A 22,500-nucleotide genomic window follows, 5' to 3' on the forward strand; every position below is an offset into this window, starting at 1 on the left:
TTGTATTAATGGGGGTTAACTTATATTCATGGGAAGAAATTTCACCTGTTTTGATGGCTAATGCAGTGTGTATAAGTCTGAGGTGGTGAGTTGACAAAATATCAACAAAATGTTACTATGCTGTTTTTGGTGGGCTATTGAATCACTTTGGTTATCGCAAGGTTGGGTTTTTTGTCTCTAAGGAGCTGACTACAGGGAATAATGCCTTTCATTTCTCATATATTTTAAAAATAGTAAAGATATTGCAAGGTGATTGCCTGATTCAAGCTAGGTGCCAGTAGTCACAGTCTTGAATGTTGCAATCAGTATACAGTGTCCTTATGAATAAGCTAAATTCATCTGGAATTTTTTTTAATGGGACCACATTTCCAATTATGCTGGGAATAATTTTGAACTCTTAAGATCATGAAAGCCTTTGTTTTGATTTATTAGTAACTACAACAACGTAGAAGTGCTGTGTAATGTCAAATTTCAATTCAATTAAACAAAAGTTGAAGGCAGTGACTTTTAACACCTGTCTTTAAATTTCACTGCTGTTATATGCAAGACCAAATACTAAATTTCAGTTAATAAGGAATATTATGACAGCTCTTGGAAAATTCTAAGTAGTTTTATTTTGGCTTTCTCTAAGGAGAACTGGCTGTTTATACAGAGACTCTTCTATGGATAAAATGCACTTAGCCATTAGTATAATTGATTCCTTTGGGGTTTTTCTTCACTGTTACTGCATCGGATAGTCAATTACCTCAGAGTAGTAAGGATTTTACTATTTATTAGAGACTTTTTATATAAACGTATTTACATAGTGAGCCATTATGGCAGTTTTTCTGGAAAAAATCAGTTTACTAATGATTTTTAGGTTAAAACAAACTCTGTGCCTCTGTTCAGGAACTATTCTTAGGATTTTGGGGATCTGTTTTATCTTACATTCAGCTAATACATTTCTGGGGCAACATACCAGCTGGACTATGATTATCCTTTAACAGACAGTAACTACAAATGTAACATATTTTCAAAAAGACTTGACTTTCCTTAAAAAGGAGTTGATGTGTTTCTCTATTCTAATTCTCTTCCTTCCATCCTCCATACCACCAAACACATCAGTACCAGTATAGAAACCAGTGAAATTCTTCAGTATGATGTCTTCTGTTTTGAGAAAAAAATCACATCAACATTACTGTTGCTAAGGAGCTACTTATTTATAAGTATTTTGCAATTTGAAATAAGACATAGGTGTAGTTGTATAGGCAGTTTCCATGATAGCTGTCTGATAGAAACCCTTTTTGAGGTTAGCTTGAGCACTGCAAATCGTGAACTCCAGCTTTTGTAAGGATTTCCAGTGTCAGGTCACTGCTCTCGGAAGAAGATACATGTTGGGCAGAGCAGTTCTAAAGCCTTCCTGGAAGCTGTGAAGAGTAGCTTGTCAATAAGGCACTCTGGAAGAAGTCAGCAAACCTTTACCAGAAGAGTAAGAGCCTTGGACACTCAAGTTATGTAAATATAAACTTTGGCTACATTTGTTATGCTGTAACTTTTAAAAGGTAGTGAACATAATTAAGGGAACCAAAAGGGATCAAAAGGGTTGTCATAATTCACATACATAATTTTATCAGATTTTTGAAAACTGAAAAGGCCTTGAATAAGGTGGATTCAGCGGACAAAAACTTCAAAATTGAATTTTCTAAAGGATTCCTTACACAAACATAATGGCTTCATATTCACTCTGTTCCACTGAAATATGGAAAGATTAGTCACTGTTTTAGAAGTATTAGAGTACAGATGATTTATGTGTTGCCTAGGTATATTTTCGAAGATATTCCATAGCCAATGTCTTAAAATAGCTATCACTGATACCATGGCAACACAGGAAAACACTTCCAAGCAAAAGATCAAAAAGCTTGATTTCCTTTCCAAGGCATCTTTAGATATTGCTGCACAGGGCACATTTCCATGAATTTGTGACAGAGGTAACTAGTCACTAAAACCCAGATGTTTTCTATCAGAATTGATCCTGAAAAAATTATGAAACTTGAAAAAGTATTAACTAGGTAAGTTTCACAGTCATTAAGTGACAGCATTACCTATTAAAGTTATTAAAGTATTTTTCATTAATAAATGTAGCAAAAATATGCTAAAACCTGAAACTATCCTACATGTATAATTTTGTGTGTACACAGTAAGAGATTACAATTGAGAAAGCCAAGGTTTCTATAATGTGCAGTAATTAAAGCATGCCCTAGATTTGGGGTTTGAAAATTATAATGATGACAAGTGATCTATTTCCTGAAATGGAAGAACATTTTTCTTCACCCCAGCTCCCCCTCCGGCAAAATCCCATTTAGTGATGGGATTTTTAGGAAAAATACAAGCTCAAGAAATTGTGAAGTCTTTGGCCCAGGAAAATTTAATCTTTCCCATGAAGGAAAAAGGCAGTATAAGTAGTTTCTCTCCTTTCTTTGGAATCCTAGAAGTAGATTGAGATACTACTATATCATGGAAAATAGATGCCATGGAAGACCTAAACCAGGTTGGGTTATTTGTGTTTCAGTACTGCCTTGACTGAGTTTGGCAGTTTATACAAAGCGAGAAAGTAGGCTGTGCGTGAAGGATTTTGAGGAGGGTAATAAAGATTACTTTCCACAGAATAATCCCAGGGGAAGGAAGAATGACATTTAATTCCATTTAATTACAATCTCAGAAGATGCTATCAAGAATTTTATGTCATTGTTTGGAATTACTTATTCATCTTAAATAATCTTTACTCCATAATTACTCTGTCCTAGTACTGGAAAATGCGTGCAAGATTTTGATATCACTTTGTAATATGAATCCTCAAGGATTTCAGAATCACTAAAGATAAATAATTGTCCCCTGGTTATAATCCAAGTTTAACACTTTTGAATACAGATTTTTGTTGTAATTTCGTTAAAACTAATGGAGTTTAATAAAGGAATAACAGAGTTGGATGACATAATTTCCAGGTTATTTTTATGATTGAAACACGCTATGAAACAGATCTTCAATTAGTTTAAATTGGCATAAATTCACTGAGATAATCCCAACTTTAAAATAAGCACCAAACTTTCATCATATTAATGATGTTCTATTAGAAACATCTTCGGTTGAGTTCTTCAAGATTCTTAAATATTTGAAATAGCTGAGAATTTTGCAAACTTCTTTCTGCCTCCACTTCAATAGGTGATGAATATCTGTAATTCTTTGCTTTGCTATCAAAGTACAATTTCATATTTAATGAATTAGCTTGCTTTCACACTCTGTCTGCTACGTTGGTAGACCTGAGAGTATAGTTTGAATGTCTACATTGCTTATATCCCATTCTCAGGCCTTTTTTGACAGATGTGGCATCAGTATAGGAAAGAAGACTCATTCATTTTTATATAAAATAATATTTTGATAACAAAATAAAATGAAGATACAAAATAAACATGCAGCCTGGCTTCAGCCTCCGTAAGAGAGACGTGGAAATCATGCAATTTGTTAACATCAAATGTTCCTCTATTCCAGTGTCTTGTCTTCCGTAGAGGCCAATAGCAGGCATGTATAGAAGAGTATAAAACGGTAGGGAGTGCATAGCGATGCTTCCTCCAAATACCCTGTCGTGCTTCCAGCACGTTTTGAGTCATGAGCTTCTTGGAACAAAATGATATATTTCCCTTAAATAGCCCTTGATGGATTTGTATTCCTTGAATCCTTCAAATTCCTTCTGAACATACGTAAACTTTTAGCATCTATAGCATGCTACAGTAAGAAATCAACTGCTTGTTGTACGAAGAAGCATTTCCTTTTAATTGTTTTAGGGTTGCTAACTGCATGTTTCTTTTTGATACCCCTTAAATTTGTGTGTAAAAGCCAGTACACATCTGTCCCTATTTATTTTGTCCATCCCATTCATGATTTTACAGATTTTTTCATTCCCCCATTATCTGTTTTACACTTTTTATTTCTCATATTACTTGCTCCTGGTATTAAAATGTTCCTTACTTGCAACAATCCTGTTTCTTTTCTCTGCACCTTTTTGGATGGTATTATGTGTTATCAGAGGTGAGAAAAACAAATCCAAACACAGTATTCAAGATTCATGTACAGCATGGATTTATATAGTAGCATAACAGTGTTTTCTGGGGTTTTTTCCTTAATAATTCTTAATATTTTTTTTCCTCTTCTTAGTACTGGGCTGATCTTTTTATCGAACTGTCAGCTCTCAGTTCAAAGCCATTCAATGTATGTTTAAAGTTAATGTTTTTCCCAATTTGAATCACTTTCATCTACATTGAATTTTATATGCCATTTCATCTCTAATTTTTATTAGAAATGGCTCTATTTTTTATTACCCTTAGGATCATCAGAAAACTTTACCCTACTCTTCATTAACTTTTCTAGATCATTTATGAATTTGATCAACAACCTGTTCCAGCACAAGTCTCCTTAGGCCTCTGCTGGTGATCTCTGTCCACTGTGAAAAATGGTATTTTATTCCCATCCTTTGTTTCTGTCAATTACTTACCCACAGGAATACTTTTTATCTTGTTCTGTGTTTTGATAGTTTCTCTAATGGTCTTGTTGAATGCCATTTGCAAATCCACTCTATCTTTCTTGTTTAAGTGTTACTTGAAGCCTTCCAAGAAGATTCCAATATGTTTGAGAGATATGACTTCCTTTTAAGAAAGTCACGTTGACTCTTCCCAAATATATTATATTTGCTCATATATCCAACGACTCTATTCTCTAAAATACTTTCTCTCCATATAATTGTGAGGCTTCCTGTTTGGAAGTTCCCTCGACCTGCCCTTGAGCTCTTCATAAGCATTAATATTGCATTACCTGCTTTTCAGATCTCTAGAACCAAAGAGTTTTAATCAAGAAGTTGCGCACTGCAGTTTGGAAATTTCATCCTGTTTTTAATTTTTGGAGGAATGCCACGTGGCCTTGGCAATTTTTTACTGTTTTTCTATAACTTCTTGTAGGGATCCTTCACTTTTAGATATTTCATCTGATGAGTTCCTTCTGTGAAGCACAACGGTGGCTTAAGACATGCGTTTAGGGTTTTTTCAATGTTTTGTTTCCTTGAGCAATCCCTTATAGCTTTATCACAATGGTAGTCCCATAACTACTGTCTATTTAGAAGAAATTCTGTAGGCACTCGGTTATCTGCAAAAGGTCAAAGAGATTTGAGAGTAAAGTTAAAGAAAAATAGAGGTCTGTACAAGTTATTAATAAAAGAACATACAGAATAATTTTTTTTACTTTTATAACCATTGAAAGAAAAATGTTTTGTTTGCCTGTGCCAGTTACACTACTGACCTAATAAAGTTATCTGTTAATAACCTTTTTTCTTCTGTCACCGCGCAGAATACATTTAAATAGTTTGTGCTCTCTCAAGGAGATTCAGAATAATACCCTAACACTTTCCTGCTCTGAAATGGGGTCAGAATATTTAGAACATAATAAAAACTACATAGCTGAGAAAAAATAAAACTTCACTATTTTATAATTGTTATTGATATCAAGTGCGAAAAGACTAATTATACTGAGAGCAGAAGAATTACTAAAGCTGTAAATCCTTGGTAAGCAAGATTACTCTCCTGTTTGGATGGTGGCATTTATAACATTGTTGAGGCACAATGTCACTGTATATTTTCTGCTGGTCTGAATAGGGTAATTCCTTCCCTGACTTCTGTAAGAATAGAGTCTGTGCATAGTGCCAGCCTTTGTTTGTCAAGAGCAAAGAGCTTATGGTATGTGAACTAATGCCTCTTTCTCCAGCAGTCATTAAGGACACGAATTCCCTGGAAACAAAATATCCTGAAAATGATGGACTACATATGTTCAATATACCACTTATTTCAGTAACATCTGCTGGAATGTAATAATAGTCTTTTGAAAAAATAAAGTATCAAATAATTGCCTATTTACTTTTCTTGAAACAGAAGAAAAGGGATTGTTTCAAAGTAAAATCTCTTACATTGTACATTTTATACCAAACTAGGCAAATAAATGCATTGTCATGTTTGACAAGGGAGAACAAATAGAAAAAATCTTTCAAACTGAAATAAGACAGAAAAAGCTTTCCTTTGAAAACAAAGGCCATTTTCAAATAAAGAACTTCAGAAAACTTTTTCCCATCTTGAAATACAGTTTCTGCAAATTCATTTAATGTCTTCCACAGTTTTAGTGACGATCATTGATTTTTGTAAGTCTTAGGATATTGCCTTTTTGCACAACTTCGTAGCATAACATCAACATAAATATGTAATTGTACGTGTTCTGATCCTTCAGTCTACAGCATATAAGTAGCCTAAACAATCTGTAGTATTTGAATGACTTCAGCAGGGTTCCTTTTAAGCACAATATTCTGCACCGCGTATTGCAATTTCAAGCCTTTGGTGTGAAAAATCTAATGTCCAGTGTGACCTTTGAGTGTTAATTCCAATTTGGATATTACAGGGTTTGTCGTGCAGAAGGAAGACTTGTGATGTATTATAATAATGGTAGATCCACTCCTACAGTTCTTACATAGGCCTGTCTCATGTTAGTTACAGAAGATCTATTTCCACTAAGATAAGATATATAAATTTGCCAGCTAATGATGACTGGGATGAAGGGAATTAGAAGCTGGAGGTATAAAATATAGTTCTGTTAATGTTACTGGTTACATTAAAACTTATATAAGGATAGCTGCATGTTGTGTCTATGCATATATTACACCTCTTTCTCCTACTTTGCAAATGGGATTCGTCTGATTTAGGATATAAATTCTTTTACTTTTTTAAATTTGTGTCACGCCTTGCTAACTGAGTGCTATCAGAGACGTCCGGTAGTCTGAAAAGGCGGTAATTGGCTTCAGTGGGAGTTTTCTCTAACTGAAAGAGTTAGACAAGTCCAGTGTATAAAACAACCTTTGAAATTCATCTCCCTTTTGCTTGGAGTTTATTAAAAGCAACTGCAGGGTATTCCATTGTCTAGTCTAAGAAAATAATACTCTACACATAAGAAAACTGAGAAAAATATGTGACCACAGTATAAAGAATTTATATAGAAATACTCTTGCTTTAGCTTATACATTTTTCGCGCAGTTTATGGATTTTTTGTATGCTATAATTCCATTTTATTTTTGTCACTGAAGACAGTTTATACATTTACCATGTTTACCAGTAAAGATGAGATTTTTTCCAGGTAATTTAACTTAAAAATTAGCGGTCATTTTCCTTTCCATTTAATAGGGTTGTAATTAGCACTTTGCAAAAATGTAAAATTTTTAATATCATATTTACAATTTTGTGTACCAGAATAAATGTTCTTTTTACTAGTAAATATTTTAGTCTGTGCGTTTAGAAAATGACTACTGTCTTTTGAATCATCATATAAGTGGAATGGCATAGTATTTCCTGCACTGTATATACTTATATGCTGTGTTTATTTCTTAGTCACTGGATGTGTGAGTTGGAGTTTCATGTTTCTGTTATTGATTTTTAATGTGACTAGTGCTAATTTCCTAGAATTAGGTAACAGGTCTAAAACCCAATATTTTAATACAGTGTTAGCAAAGAATTTATTTAAATTTCCTGTCATAGCTACTAGCCTCAACTTTTATGGCAGTGCCTGGGTTTGTTGGTAGTACTAGAATGAACTCTCTTTTCTCCTGGGAGACCAGGCCTCTTCTTCACTGAGCTACTTCTGAGCCTGAGCTTGCCATCTCCATCCTCACTCTGCTTCTCTGGCTTGTCTGGAGAAGGAGGTCATTCAGGACCTTCCAAGTAGCGGTCCAGAAGAATGGGGGTCCCTCCCTACCTTACTGCAACCCCTGCTGGAATGACAGCACTGACGCAAAACTGGCAGTAACCATTTATTCACCTTTCACTTGGTGTTGCCCTCCAAGGTTTCCTTTTAGTTTTCAGTAATATGTTTCTATTATTAATAATGTGTTATTATCTTCAGAGTAATAGATACAAAAATCCCTGTCTTTGACAGAAAATTTTAATAATATTTTTAAAGAATCTGATTAATTAAAAAAAAGAATAAAAAAAAGAGAAGGGAAATGGATTTACATTTATAATGCCATTTACAGTTCTCAAATGTGCCCTGTTATTTTTTTTCTTTTTCTTTTTTAGTTTTACACTTCTAGGAATGCTGACTATATTCCTTGGCAGATGGAAGGCTCTAGTTAGACAGAAAGAAAGCCTCCCAAGGCTTTTTAGATCACAGTTTTTTATATGGATAAAGATGCTATATTCCTGTGTTCCTTGGCAGATGGAAGGCTCTAGTTAGACAGAAAGAGAGCCTCCCAAGGCTTTTTAGATCACAGTTTTTCTATGGACAAAGATGCAATTGGACCATTTATCGTACACTCTTAAATATGCATTGATTTTCTAACAGCTTCAAATGCTAAAATAGAAATGATGGGACAGAGGATAATTAGGAATAAGGGGAAAGGGAATAATTTAGTCCTATTTATTATAGCTTTTTTTTATCTTGACCATGAATGTGTCAGGACCTACCCAAGCAAGGACACAATTCCTATGGTTGTTACTTCTTGGGTATTGCTCTTTGAATTAAATAGGTGAAGAGCAGATCTTAGTGCCAGCCTTGAGGTTTTAGGTGCCATGTCACCCTTATTTACATGTCTTTGGCAAGAATCCCAAAGCATTGTTGGTCAACAAGTATATGATTAATACAGAGATTTTTCAATGTGCTTGGCAGTCCTTGTACAATTACCTCACACTGACAGCTGTGTCTGATCTTCAGTCAGTTGTGCTTTTTCTGTGCAATTGGCACTCCTTGTATTTTTGCCTTCAGTATTCTCTAGCTGCCCAGGAGTGGTTCAGAATGGAGCCTTCACGTAGTCTTGCATTTCTTTTATTTTCATCTTTGTTTTTCTTTCATGATCACAGAAGGCGATCATAGACACTCAAGTGCCCTGGCTGTGAAGTACAAAAATTCAACTGAAGTTGATTAATAAGTATCTGAACTCCGGGTTTCTCATGCTTTGAAATAGAGAAAATGGGAAAAAAAAAAAAAATCAATAAAACCTTTGAAAAACAGCTGCACAAATCAGTGGGAATTAAGCATCTTAAAAACCTAAATCATACACTGAAGTGAGAGGCAAACTGGAGAATTATACTTCGTAACTGTAGTGGAATTTGGAAATTAGGGGTATAGACTGTGAGGATGGACAAAGATGAGACACTAAGACATCAGTAAGACAGACATCAGCTGAAATAGATGTTAATATCAAAATAATAGCAAATGAGTAGGAGATGTGACTATTGTAATAAAAAAAGATAAGAAAATATAAAAAGGACATTGGCGTTCTCTTAGAAGTACTTCTACATTGGCCTATTGTATTGCTACATGCAATATTTTACATGGGCTGATATTGATCACACTTCATAAAGAAATGTAGATGCGATGGTTTTAACCAATGCAGTTTTTAAGTGGTAAGAGACAAAGATACATTTAAGCATTTAGAACTGACAAGATTATACTGCAGTGATAACTCACTGAATGGTATTATTAGGAACTACTGATAATACTTAGACCATTTTGAAATACATTTCAAATGCTTAATATTAACATTTTAATATTATCATTTCAAATCATTAATACATATCTGTATTAAAATAAATGGCAAAAATTATAGGTTAAATTCAATACAGAAACTGATTTCAGTCTTAATGGTAATTTTGAAAGGAAGCGTAAGGTATCTGTCATTAAAAACTGTGAACGGTTTCATACAGCCCTAGCTGTGGGCGTACTATCAGCATAACTGTACTAAATTAGAATAAGGTCTGTCTTGAAGTTATGTTCTCATGCTGAAACACTTCAAGGAACTGGTGTTTCAGAACATATCAGTAATAAATTGCCTAAGTAAAGATAAAGTTTAGGAATGAAATAAGCAATGCTTGTTTTTCTAAAAAGAATATAATTTCTTAAACAAAATGCGATGAGTAGAGTGGGAATTTCAGCCTGTGCACTAAAAGCGTATTTCTTCTGCCTTCTCTTTGCCACGTGCTGTTTACAATCTGATGAACTTCATTACTAGAAAATAAATCTGTTGTCATTATGTATATAGTAGAAAATCTTAAAATCTTAAAAATATAATAGAAAGATAAAGTGCATTTCAAGAAAATCGGAATTCTCTATTTTGCATTACTTTTTGCCATTTTTCATAACTTATTGGTGTTACTTTGTTTTTAAAGAGCAGATGAAGAATTTCAAAACAGACATTATAATCAGCTCTACTGTACCACACAAGTGAAACAAAACTGATTATTTTTATTTTTCCTTTCATAAATTATCCATTAACCATTGGGATAGGCATTGTTTCATGACAAAATTTGTATTGTTTCTGCCAGGATGAGTTTAACAAATAGTGTTCAATACATTACCGCAATAAAACTATCTCTTCCGGAGGGTAAAGCAGAAAACATAACAAATGAGTTGTTACACTGGGAACTGTAGTTTGGAACAGCTGGGAATTGCAAGAAATTAAAAAGATGAGAAGCATAAATGCAAATACGTTTTCATGAAATGTTAGCAAAGGAAGATAAACAAGAAACTGCGAGACCACATGGAACCCTAGTTAAGTTTATTTGTCTAGTAGCAATAAAACCTGTTGGTCCTATTGTTTCATAGAAACTATATAGTGCTGTAAAGCTGCGTGAAGTAAATTTTAGATGTTAACACACTAGAAATTGTAGTATCTTAGAGTTGAAGAACTATGTAAGGCCTAATATTAAAGATAGTGGAGAAGCTCGTCCCATTCTCTTGAACTTTCTTGGAAATCCCTGTGCACGTACAGAAGGATTAGCCAGTGAAATCCTTTCTTCTTACTTCTGTTGCCAGATATTTTTTCTATAACTACCAAAAAAGGAAGCATAAGTAGAAAACATTCAGTGTTCTATATTTTGGAAATCCTGTTTCCTAGCTACGCTTAATTGTTTTGTTAGTTAAACAACTCTTAAAAAAAAATCTTTGAAACACTGCTGAGCCAGTAAGAGTCTTAATGGATCTGTAAATAGGATGGTAACAACAATAAGGCTAGCCTGAAGCTTTTCTCTGATCCAGAGAGAATTAAATCATGATGAAGGAAGTTGTAGTTGATCTAATTATAAATATATAGTATATTTGTTGTCATTTATACATTTTTACTACTCAATGTTTTCAGTATACCAGATGTCTGTATGTATTGCCCCCCCCCCTTTTTTTTTTTCATTTGGAAGTTAAATAGAAAGGGAGAAAATCCTTTATAAGCAAAGTTCAAAATAGTACTGGTGCTCCAAATGGTATAGGCCACTAATACTGCAGTGTTACAAACTATACACCAAATGGAAGAGTGCCGAAGTCCCACTCCTCTACAAAGCCAACAGCAGTTTACCTGAAGGTCTTACAAAAAGGTCTAAATAATTAGAGGACAGGAAATAACATATGATTTCCAAGACTAAGTTAGGAAATAAGAAATAAATTCTGACAAAATATTAAAGAACACTCATAGTATTGGGTTCCCAGAAGTGGAAAGTTAATCTGACATACTTCATCGAAAATTTAGATTTGTTCAGTATGAGACTTTACATTTACTCAAATTTAAAATGTTTTACCATTATAGACCTGAGGCTTTGTATTCTCCTTTGCTAGACAGCATTGAGTGAGAAGTTCTATTAATATTTTTCAGTTGTGGCTGGCGTCTGGATGTATTTGCACTTGTTTCCCAAAGTATTAATCTCCTCCACTGGATTTCAAGTATATAATAAACTGAAGTCAAGACAGCTTCTCCGTACAGCATTTCTGCCTGTTAGAGGAGTGAGAAATCAGCTGCTGAAGTTAGTCAGTCATGAGACATCCCTGTGGTCACAAGAAGAGTTAGTAAATCCATCGAGGGATTGCTTAAAGTATGCAAATATTTAAAAGGATTCTCCCACCTATGTTTTAAGATCCACAAAGTTCCTTCGCTTTTCAAAAGACACCAAAAAAATTGTAATGGAAAAAAGTGGTGAAAATTTGGAAAGTTCCTATTAAAATCCTTTTCTAGGAGAGGAGATATTATGGCTATCAGAAAAATGTTCTTTAATGTCAAAAAAGAATGGTAAGGACAGGATTAGTTTGTTTAACTCTTCCATGAAACTGTGATTGTTATTAAACTCAGAGGGAAATAATAGGAATCTGTTCTGTGGCTAATGACTGGAATTGTTCTTTTATTCAGCATTATCTGTTTCTGTGTAATATATGTTTTGTTTTATCCTGCTATGTGTATCCGGGTGATTTTGATGAGTATGTTTTCACACTTCAGCCAGATGTAACCAATTTACGGGCACAGAAAGAAATAACAGCAAGTATCTTCAAACTACTTACATCAGTATTTTATCTGTGTAGGTTTCCAGTGAACCACACTGTTCCACAAAGGCAAACTAGGATACAACTTTTCATGTTGTTCATGATGCTGCTTTAACTCTGTTTCCTGTGTTCTCTTCCTCCACATTAAAATTATGGCATAGTTTATAGATTTTGTTCTAGAACATAACAGAATTACTATTTCTTTTGCAATGATTTATTTTGGTGCAATATTTGCAGCAATTCGTTTTATTAAATGCGTGATCTAATCTTTTTAAGAGGTTAGCTTAGAGGTAAAGTCATAGCTATTTAACTGCTAGGTGCTAGGATTGTACCCCAGCGTAGCTTCAGTTCAGCTCATCAAATGATTACCTAGAATTCCCCATTTTGTTGACTTCTCCTGGGAAGGAGAATTCTGTCAGATTGGCTCCTGTATATTGAATTATAACGTGATTGTTGCTTCATGTCGTGCTGAACACTTGTGCTGTTTGCTGTGAAATGTTCTATAGAATAGCCGTACTTAAAATGTTGCTTGAATGTTTTTTTGAGATTTATATCATTTAGAACAGCTGATGTGTTGTCAGATGGAAGCACAATATGGTAATTAGTGAGTTATATAATATTAAGTATATCTCAAAATAGTTGCAGGCATTAACAGAATTTCCAGGGGTTTAAAATGTAGCTGATCAATATGTGAACCTTATAGCAATATATTAGTCATACAATTTGATTTTTTTTTAATCAACAATGTGCTTGAGAGTGGACTGGATATGGAAAGATAAATAGAACTCAAGGCAATATTGTAGATATACGTGGTCAACTTTGGATATACACAAAAAATTGTAAGAGCATTAGTTTCCCTCTCTTTTTCTCCTACTTTACAGTTTCAGTGATCTAAATGAAGATGGTGCTTTGCCTGATTATCTTTTTCAAAGGTGTCATAAATTCTTCAGAATTATGCATGAGGATAGTGCACTAATATTGAGATTGTAGCTCAGTGGGTAGCAACTTTAACTTGCATGGATGATTAGTTTGCCTAGAGGACAGGGTGTAAATTAGAAGGGGTAACTTGGAAAGATCAATGATTTCATCTTTCTAACTCAGTTTGCAAATTTTATTTTGAAATATTTTAACATAGATATTAGACTAATTAATATGAATCATAGAACAGGAACCATGGCAGTCATTGTTTCCTTTGCAAAAAATACATTCGGTAAGTTCTTATTACAATCCCTGTGGTACAAATACTCAGTTTTATTCCATGTACTCAATAATTAGACTTGACTTTAATTAATGTTTCATAGCTTGTCATGAGACACTTACAAATTCTTAGTACATTCCTAGTGCTGAAATCAGTTGCAGTCTGGTTTGTCAAATTTCATCTTTATATCTAAAGGAATTATCCTTCTCCTTCTGCTAATTATCCAGAATTAACCTCCTATTCTTAAATCATGGCCCTCAAACCAGTATTCATCCCCTAAGAGCCTCTGACATTTCTCAGGACTAAAAGGAGAGCAGAGTGTGAGGTTGCCTGCAGAAGATGACCTGCTTGCTGCTACTCCCTAGAGATCAGCAAAGACCGGGGACTAACTACTGCTAGAAAACCGAGGGCTTTCGCTGTGGGGAGGAGGGTCGTATCATTTACAGTTTCCTATTTCCCTTTTTCTTTGCTTAACTTTCACAAAATGAATTCTACTTACATGTATGTATCTCGGACTTTTGGTAAATTTGAAGAGTCATATTTCTGCTGTCCTTTTTTTAACCCCGTTACACTGATTTCTCTTTAAATATGCCCAAGTCATCTTTCTATGCTAAAAAGGCAGGATCGTAGCCAATTTTTTTTTTTTTAAAGAAAGTAGTAATTCTTATTCAGCATTCTGAAAAATCAGCTGACAAATGCACTAACGAAAATTCAAAACATTGTAGAGCTCGTCTACATTTAAAACTGGGTATTATGAACATCTATAAAGCAATCCCCGTACTTTACTTTTCCCACATTTGCATGAGTGTTAAACATGAAGAACTGTGTTGTTATTCAAAATATTAATGATACTGAAACAAACTGAAGACAGATTGTGATGCAAATGCTTCTTGGTGTTCTGAAGAAACAGCAAGAGCCTGTGCAGCTGCTCTTTTCTGGAAAACAAACATTCTGCCTCGCAGCAAAGCACGGACCTTCAGAATTGAAATAAACAAATACACATCGTTCTGTGTGATGTTCAAAAGATGTTTATGATAGAAGAAGAACCCAATGAGAAGCAATACTGAAGTCCTGCTACATTGAACGACTGCCTGGCTTACATCTTGTGACTCACAGCATGGCATGGGGTGCCATGAGTATTTGCAAACTCTTCTCTTGTCCCTTGGAACATTTATTTCAGTGGATTTTCATAAAAGGCACTCACTTAAAATTGTTTTGGAAAATGTGAAGCTATCAGAAATTCAGCATAAACAAAAAACATCTCTTATGGGGAAAATATGTTTTTTATAACACTACCATGGTTTTGGTAGTGGACTAGAACAGCTAAGCATTTCTGCTACCATTAACTACTGTTCATCTTGCTCAATACATTGTGTAGTCTGTAAGTAAGAGAAAAATAGCTCGTGAAAGCTGTGCCTGGTTGGTTTTTTTTCTCCATTTTGTAGATTGCCCAGAGGAAGTGTGGGGATTTCCCATGTGTCAGTACTTGAAGGACAAGGGCTGGTGCTGTGGTCGCAATGCTAGAATGTCAGCGTGCTTGGTATGATTCCCCTTCTTTTCTTTTTCCTACTGAGAGCTTTATCCAGATGTTATAGGATTCATTGTTTTTGGCTTCTAATCCTAGAGCCATGACTTTAATCCCAGACTCTACAGAATAACATCATTAGTGTTGTAAGATGATGAATTATATCTAAAAAAATAGTATTGACCTTCCAGCTTTATGTATTTTATACTTGCTGAAGGCCTGAAAAAATGACTATTGACAGAAATGTATTTTAAGAGTGGACAGAAAGGCCAAACCTTTGTTGAAACCTAAACAAGGTAACCCCTCAGGGTAATAGTTCCTGGCCAAGGACTTAGCGGGGAACAAGGTAATTGTAGAAGGATTGCAATCAGTAACTCCCCCAATGACTTGATGATTCATAATATTGAATGTTCTGACTGTTTAAAACCTAAACAAACCTGCCTATTCCAAAAACTAGAAGAGCTCTAAAATCCATGTGGCTTAAGAGACTGGAAACCTCTTTTTAACACTGCACCAAGACATGAAGTGCTTTTAAAGACCTAACCTCATCAAGACAGGATGATGAACTGTTGTCTAACTTGAAAAAACAGATATGTACTAAAAAAGTCAACCACTGTTTCAGTTAGAAGGCCACTCTTCCTTTCCTCTATTAATTTTTAATTTCTGGTATCAAGATGAATCACATCAGTTTCTGGTTAGCCTCTGCTGCTAGCTCTGTACCTCCATTATGGAGAACAGCGTGGACCAAAGACACAGTATAGGCCAACGTATCAAGGTTATGTAAACTTGAACTAACATGGTAATTAGAAGCTATCAGGAGATGGTATAGGAGAACAGTTGTGTAGCACTCGTAAGGTTTGAATTTGTTACCATTGGCAAGTACAAGAAAAATATCGTTCCTTTTAGAGTTGTTGCTGTAAAACTTATCACAAAAAGTGCCTTCTACAAGGGATTTGCCTTTTCTCTTTTTCTTGTCAGTGTCATACAATACCAATTCTTCCTCAGCTGACACATGAGCTATTTCCCTTCCCATTCCATTTCTTTTGGAAAGGAAAAGTTTGGGCTGTTTTTCAACAATGGTAGGAAGATAAATTTTGTAAGCAAATGACCCCCAAGAGACAGTACTGATCATGCTGTATATATCTATTTTAGATTTCACTGAAATCACAGAAATTTGGCAGTTAAAAACTTTTTTGTTTAAACAGTCATGAAAGGCAAGGAGTTCTGCCGTGTCACTAGACACTTCTACTGCTATTATGTTTGTAATTCTCTCTATGCATTTTTCATGACTAGGATTTTCCTTGCCTTCTCGGAGGTTCAAGGGAGACAGCGCAGCAGCTAGGAACCCATTGTCCTGGGGGAATGACTGGCTAGGGGAAACAGTCTGCTGAGCAACGGCTCTCAGCATTATTGCTGATGCTCATTAGTACGTGTCATTCAAATTGATTAAAGTGCCAAGGGCCAAAGGTTCTGGACAAGAGTTTCAGTTTCAGACCCTTATAGTACATGTTAGAACCCACGTACACCTTTCTAAGCAGCAGCAGAGAGATGCTGGTATGAGAGCCATAGCTTATGCAGCAGAAGTCAAACCTGATAGCTGGCCAAAGCCACGAACGGCGGAACTGCGACTACTTGGACCGTGTTTGAATAACAGTCTGAAATACAAAATCAATTCTAAAACTAGGAGAAGAAGTGGGTGGTTCAGAGACGAGCAGTTCTATTTACTGCAGTGGAGTCTGGGGGCTAAAGGTGACTATGACCCATAAGTAGTGAGGCATTTTTGGTTTGCTATCTAATTTGTTGTACTGTCAGATAATTTATTGAATTTTTATCTTCATTTCTACTACTATCTTTAATACTTGGTTGAAATTATTACAGGCACAGTATCTTTTCAACTGTGGAAAAATATTCCACGCTTCTAATTATTTGTCATTCTTTGTCACTATAGATCATAAAAATCAAGTACTCTCACACCTGCATCAGTATTTATGGCATGAAGAAGCTAGTGAAAGATAATGCACAGCATATTAAAATGCAGCCCCTCTGAAGTTTTTATTTTATTTAACTTTACATATGGAAATTCAATTTATCTGAATACTAGGGACTAAAAGTATTTAACGTCATTGGACATTTAACTACTATTTATTTTAAAATAGTTGAATATGCAAATTGAATTATTTGTCTTTCAGTAGGAACAGACTCAAGAAACATGGATTTCTTTTTAGCACTCTCACAGAAAGTAATCCCATGACATTCTTTTACAATACTAAGAAAAACAAACAAATTTTGCATGCATCTATTTCCATAGTGTCAGTTGTCATTGCTTCTCTGTAAATAAACCAAAATAGCAGGAGTGAGCTGATTATGAGTCCCTAAAGGTATTAACACTTTAAAGGGTGCAAGCTCGTGTTACGTCACACCACTAATCTGTTAAAATGTCATCTCCTCTGACTTTTATACAATGTGTTTATAAAATGTTCTGATAAAGAATAAACATATCAGCAATTTAATTCCTTCACTCTTAAAGGCTTTGGAGCGAGTTGCAGTTGGCCAAATGGTAAGTAATATTGTTTATTTTAGCCATTCTAAGATAAAATGTGGTTATCCCCCTTGAATGCTCTTAATCCATGACCTTTTATTGAACTTCTGCTTTTCTGGAATCTAAAGTACTAGCATACACTACATCAAATACTGACAGATAGCATGTGTCATCATGAAATCACATTTTTATTGCTATGATTGTACTTAGTGAATCTGTTTTCTTTTGACAATTAAGAGTCTGGAAAAAAAGCATAGCTTAAAATTTAAGATGTTAAACTACCCTTCCTAACTTCTTTCACTATCTTTCAGCTAATACATAAATTCAGTGCAAATGTCCTTCTGATATCCCTGGTTTGGATCACTCTATCCCAATGTTTTATCAACTAATGTAAAAATAGAAATTGTTATGACAAAAGCTTGAACCTGTTAGAAACATCTTCATTCTCATTTTTAATCCCTGCATATTTTTTTCCCTGTGAATACTTTGAATTATTGTTGTTCAAGTTATCCTTTTGGGTGGACACCAACTGTGCAAATATTGAAAAGGCAAGGCTGAGAGACTTCTTCTTTCCATATTTAAGCCCACTGACCCCAGTAGCCTTTTACAGTAAATGCATTTTACTGTGAATTTTTAATTAGCAAGCATTAACTATTTTTATGCAAATATCTTTCATGCACAAAGATAGGAAGTTTTCAGCCTATTCTGATTCAAACTACAGTGTATGATGATTCAGCTATGGAATTACTCCTTTCGTCTTTAAAACAGCTTAGGTAAATTGTTATATTTATTTTGCATAGTAGAATTTGGATATGATCAGTATGTTTTTCCTCAGTTCTTTTTCCCTCTGCCAACCTTTGAACTTTTACTTCAGAGTCTGGGTTTCTTTTTTTTCTTCTTGCATTCATGGTTATGTTAGAACCTGACCCAAAAACGTCATTTTAACTGGATGCAAGAACATTAGTAAATTGTCCTCTTAAACCTGTTATGACTGATTGTAAAGAATACAAGCCAGTAAGTAGTTAAGGAAGCCAATACTGGTTTTGTTACTCTGATCTTAATTCCAATGCCAATTTGAAATCCTTGCTGTTGTAAAATTTTTTGCAGCTGCCTACAGAATCATTGTTTTATCGAGCTGTTCTTCAGGTTATTATAGAAGAAATTTATGGTGTCACCAAAAGGTAGGAAGCTCTGAATTCACAGAATTCGAACCAAAGCTCCGATTCTCTGCTACCTCTATTCTGTAGAGAAAGTATTTCTTAGAAAGCAGAAGGGTGTAAGAATCAATCTCATCAGCCTGTGTATACATATTGGTATTAAAATGCAAGATACATTTGTTCATCCTAAATCCACATCACATCCCTTCCTTTACCCATAGCTGAAATAGGTCCTCTTTGGTACTGGGATACATGGATAGAACATAACTTCACTAGAGAATCGATTGCAAATTCACTAAAAAGTCAACCCAGTCCTGGGCCACCCTGTTGTGCAGAGATCCTGGCAGCTTTAATACTGCAGAAGACAAAAAGACATTTACATTTGTCCTGAGAAAAACTGCTAAAAGCCCAATGGCCAACATGGCTATGAAGAGCCACTTACTGCCTGTGCCTGCCTTGGCAAGTAATGCGCCCTTGTAGGATGGGATTGGGAGAGCTGTTGCTGAGCACCCCACGGCTGCACTATGCTCTTTTTCTGGAGTTGTAGTTGGATTAGAGTTTATCTAATTCTGTGGGGTGTATGCCTGTTGACACTTGGAGCACATCCAGGAGCACATTCAGAAACGCGCCTTCCAGTTCAACTGAATTTGAAAAGAACCCATTTTTTGAGCTCTGATCCTATTCTGCAGTGTAAAGCGAGGCAGGAGAGGTGGGGAAAACCAGCAAATTCACTTCAGAAGTATATTCCTGATCTAAAATAAGTGCTAATGGAGATACCCCCAAATTTTTTGCTGAATGTAGAGCCAGACAGCTTACCCTTCAGAAGGTCAAACTCCTGAACGAAGATATGCTTGTTTATTTTAAAATTACATAAAATATCACACATAAAATCATGGCTACTACACTGTAAGGAAAAGAAAAAGTGTGAGAATGATAATATGTTTCCTTTGTTAAAGGAAGTATAATTTGGAGGATGTGATTAAGATTATACTTCTGAAATAAAAGCAATGGCTACCTTGGAAAGACTCCTCACCCACACACCAGTTTTATTGCTGAGCATGATGTTGTGTGGCATGGAATATCCCTATGGTCCACTCGGGTCAGCTGCCCTAGCCGTGTCCCCCCACACTTCTTGTGCACCCCCAGCCTACTCCCCGGGGGGCAGAGGGAGAAACAGAGAAGGCCTCGATGCTGTGCAATCACTGTTTGGCAAAAGCTGAAACGTCGGTGTGTTACCAGCACTGGTTTAGTCACAAATCCAAAGCACAGCACTCTATGGGCTCCATCCCAGGCAGACCCAGATGATATCTTTCCCCTGGTAGCTTGTGATTTGGAGGCAGCTACCCATCTTCCAAAGAATGACTTAACAGCATAATCATTAACGGATTTTCAGACTGCATCAGCCCAAATGTTTGGGTGCATCTGAGTATCAAATATCACTTCAGAAATTCATTCTTTCTTTAAAAATAAATGTGACTGTTGGTTCTCAGTGAGTGGGGATCCCTGCCAGCTAAACAGCATTGGAACTGCCACTGGGTAAAGTCTCTCTGTTGACCTCAGTAGTGGTGAGGCACTGGAACAGGTTGCCCAGAGAAGCTGTGGATGCCCCATCCCTGGAAGTGTTCAAGGCCAGGCTGGATGGGGCTTTGGGCAACGTGGTCTAGTGGAGGGTGTCCCTGCCCATGGCAGGGGGGTTGGAACTAGATGATCTTTAAGGTCCCTTCCAACCCAAACCATTCTATGTTTCTATGTAGATCCTGATCCTTAAATAAGGAGAAAGGGATTTTGCTAAGAATAAAGAGGGGGAAAATTTTCTATTTAGTATTTCACGAGGGGGAAAGCATGTTTCCTCTTAAGTAGTTGAATACTCAAAACCAGCAACTGTAGCTGAAGATGTAACAACTCCTACACTGCACAGCTGGAAGAGGAATTACATTAAGACACAGTCAAGAAAACGAATTCAGACTAACAAAAACTTCGCATGTTGTTTCTCCAAGATATTTTAAACACAGAGAACAAATGTAAAAGTGGCCTGTTAGGATTCAGTCTTCTCATACACTAAGTTTTCATGTCTTATTTTAACATATCTTCTGAAACAACCCACATTTTTGGCTGGCTTCAAAAGTAGGCCATTGAGTTGTAAACAGGAGAAAATTCTGGCATCGCTTAGTGAAATAAAAGTTGTGAGGATAAGAACACAAGGTAACAAGCAAAAGTGAAATTTTATTCCAACCTGGCATTTGCTCGGTCCAGTGGTTGATGGTAAATAAATTACAGCAACATTGTAGTAAATCATAGAAGTATTATTGAAGTATAGAAGGAAATATTTGTCAGCATAAATAAGAATTTTGTCATTCATATAGGGAAATAAAAATATTAGGGAGAAATTAAAAAGAAACCTTCAACTCTCCAATTTTTAGATAAAATAATAACTGTACTAGAGCCATAGTACAATTCTACAGTTGCTCTATCTAGAAATTTCTTCGGGTATTTGTTAGCTTGTTTTGTTTTAAGTAAAAAGGGGAGAAAGGAAAATTTTTACTAACTTGGCAGTAGTAGCTGATTTATTTCTTCTGAAACAAAAATTTAATTAAAATGAATTAAAAATGTGTAAGTTTCAGTTGTTGGATGTATAAAAGCCTGCATCTCATCACTGTATTTCCAGTGATCGTCATGTTGGAAAAACTTTCTCCAAATCATCCTCCTTCATAGATTATGTCAGAAAGTCTCTGAAAAAGCTGGAACTGGATGATTCAAAGGTGAGTCACTAAGTAGAGACTGCGTGAAATTCTTACATCCATGTAAGTTCTTGAAGTCAGCACTACAACACAATGGTTAAGCCACTGAGTTGATTTAGTTTGTATATTGCTGTTTAAATATAAAGCATTCTCATTTTTATTAACAAAGACAATCCATTCTTATTTTTATGTATTAAAAAAAAATCAAAGTTGGGTTTGTTCATGTTTTTTTCAAAATAGACTTCCATGTATAAATTCTTCAAAAGATTTTGTTTTAAAATTACTTTATTCTAATCACTTTATATAAAACCAATCCTTTTTTATACATGGTGCTCATGATCAGAATTTTTTTAAGCCTTTCCGGTATTTTTGAAGTTAATCCTACAAATCTCCTTTGAGGCAAAAAAATGTAATACATCGTCTATTTTATACATGCTGTCATGCAGAGGTAAATATACTTTTCAAATGCCGAGCGAAGCGGGCATGAAGAACTTCTTGCCGGATATTATACATCCTGATAAAAGTAACTCTCGCTCCCTTTTAAATCCAGCTGAAATACTATCCTATACAAACACGTTACTTTTTTTGCTGTACTTATCTTTAAACTGAAAGTTATCCAAAAAACCATGAATAACGGATCACATAGTAAACACTTTGACCCCTTTTTATTTTCATTTTTTTCTGCAGCAACATTATCTTGATCTCTTTGGACACCTTTTGAAACTGAAAAATGTAACTTTATAGCAAGATAAGCAATTCCATTGGTGCAGTATATTTCTCTTACAATTTGGTTCCCAAGGTATTTGCAATTTATATTAGCCTTTAGACAGACTCCTTAAATAGCCTTTGAAGATCTTTGAAGGCCTAATACTTTTTTCCTTTAAATTAATAAATTTTAAGGGTAAATATTAAGATTTTAAAATAACTTTCCTAGATAGAGAAAAAGAAGTAAATACAAAATTGAGATTTGAACTTATAAAACCTTCCAGAGATTT

The 22,500-nt window shown here is 35.1% G+C and overlaps 1 protein-coding gene across 8 annotated transcripts in view; it reads left to right on the forward strand.

The window, feature by feature from the left end:
• Positions 1 to 22,500, forward strand: part of METTL25 (methyltransferase like 25) — a 63,035-nt gene that overhangs the window by 26,186 nt on the left and 14,349 nt on the right. For 7 of the 8 annotated variants that reach the window (XM_054824045.1, XM_054824096.1, XM_054824064.1 and 4 more), the window contains 4 exons: positions 14,992 to 15,086; positions 17,599 to 17,628; positions 18,718 to 18,791; positions 21,433 to 21,526. In XM_054824045.1, coding sequence (XP_054680020.1) covers positions 14,992 to 15,086; positions 17,599 to 17,628; positions 18,718 to 18,791; positions 21,433 to 21,526 — 293 coding nt within the window. Of the gene's footprint in view, positions 1 to 11,689; positions 12,260 to 14,991; positions 15,087 to 17,598; positions 17,629 to 18,717; positions 18,792 to 21,432; positions 21,527 to 22,500 lie in introns of those variants that run through there. The other variant, XM_054824117.1, reaches the window with a different exon arrangement.

This window comes from Grus americana, chromosome 1 (assembly GCF_028858705.1).
Source record: "Grus americana isolate bGruAme1 chromosome 1, bGruAme1.mat, whole genome shotgun sequence".
In the NCBI taxonomy this organism is placed as follows: domain Eukaryota; kingdom Metazoa; phylum Chordata; class Aves; order Gruiformes; family Gruidae; genus Grus; species Grus americana.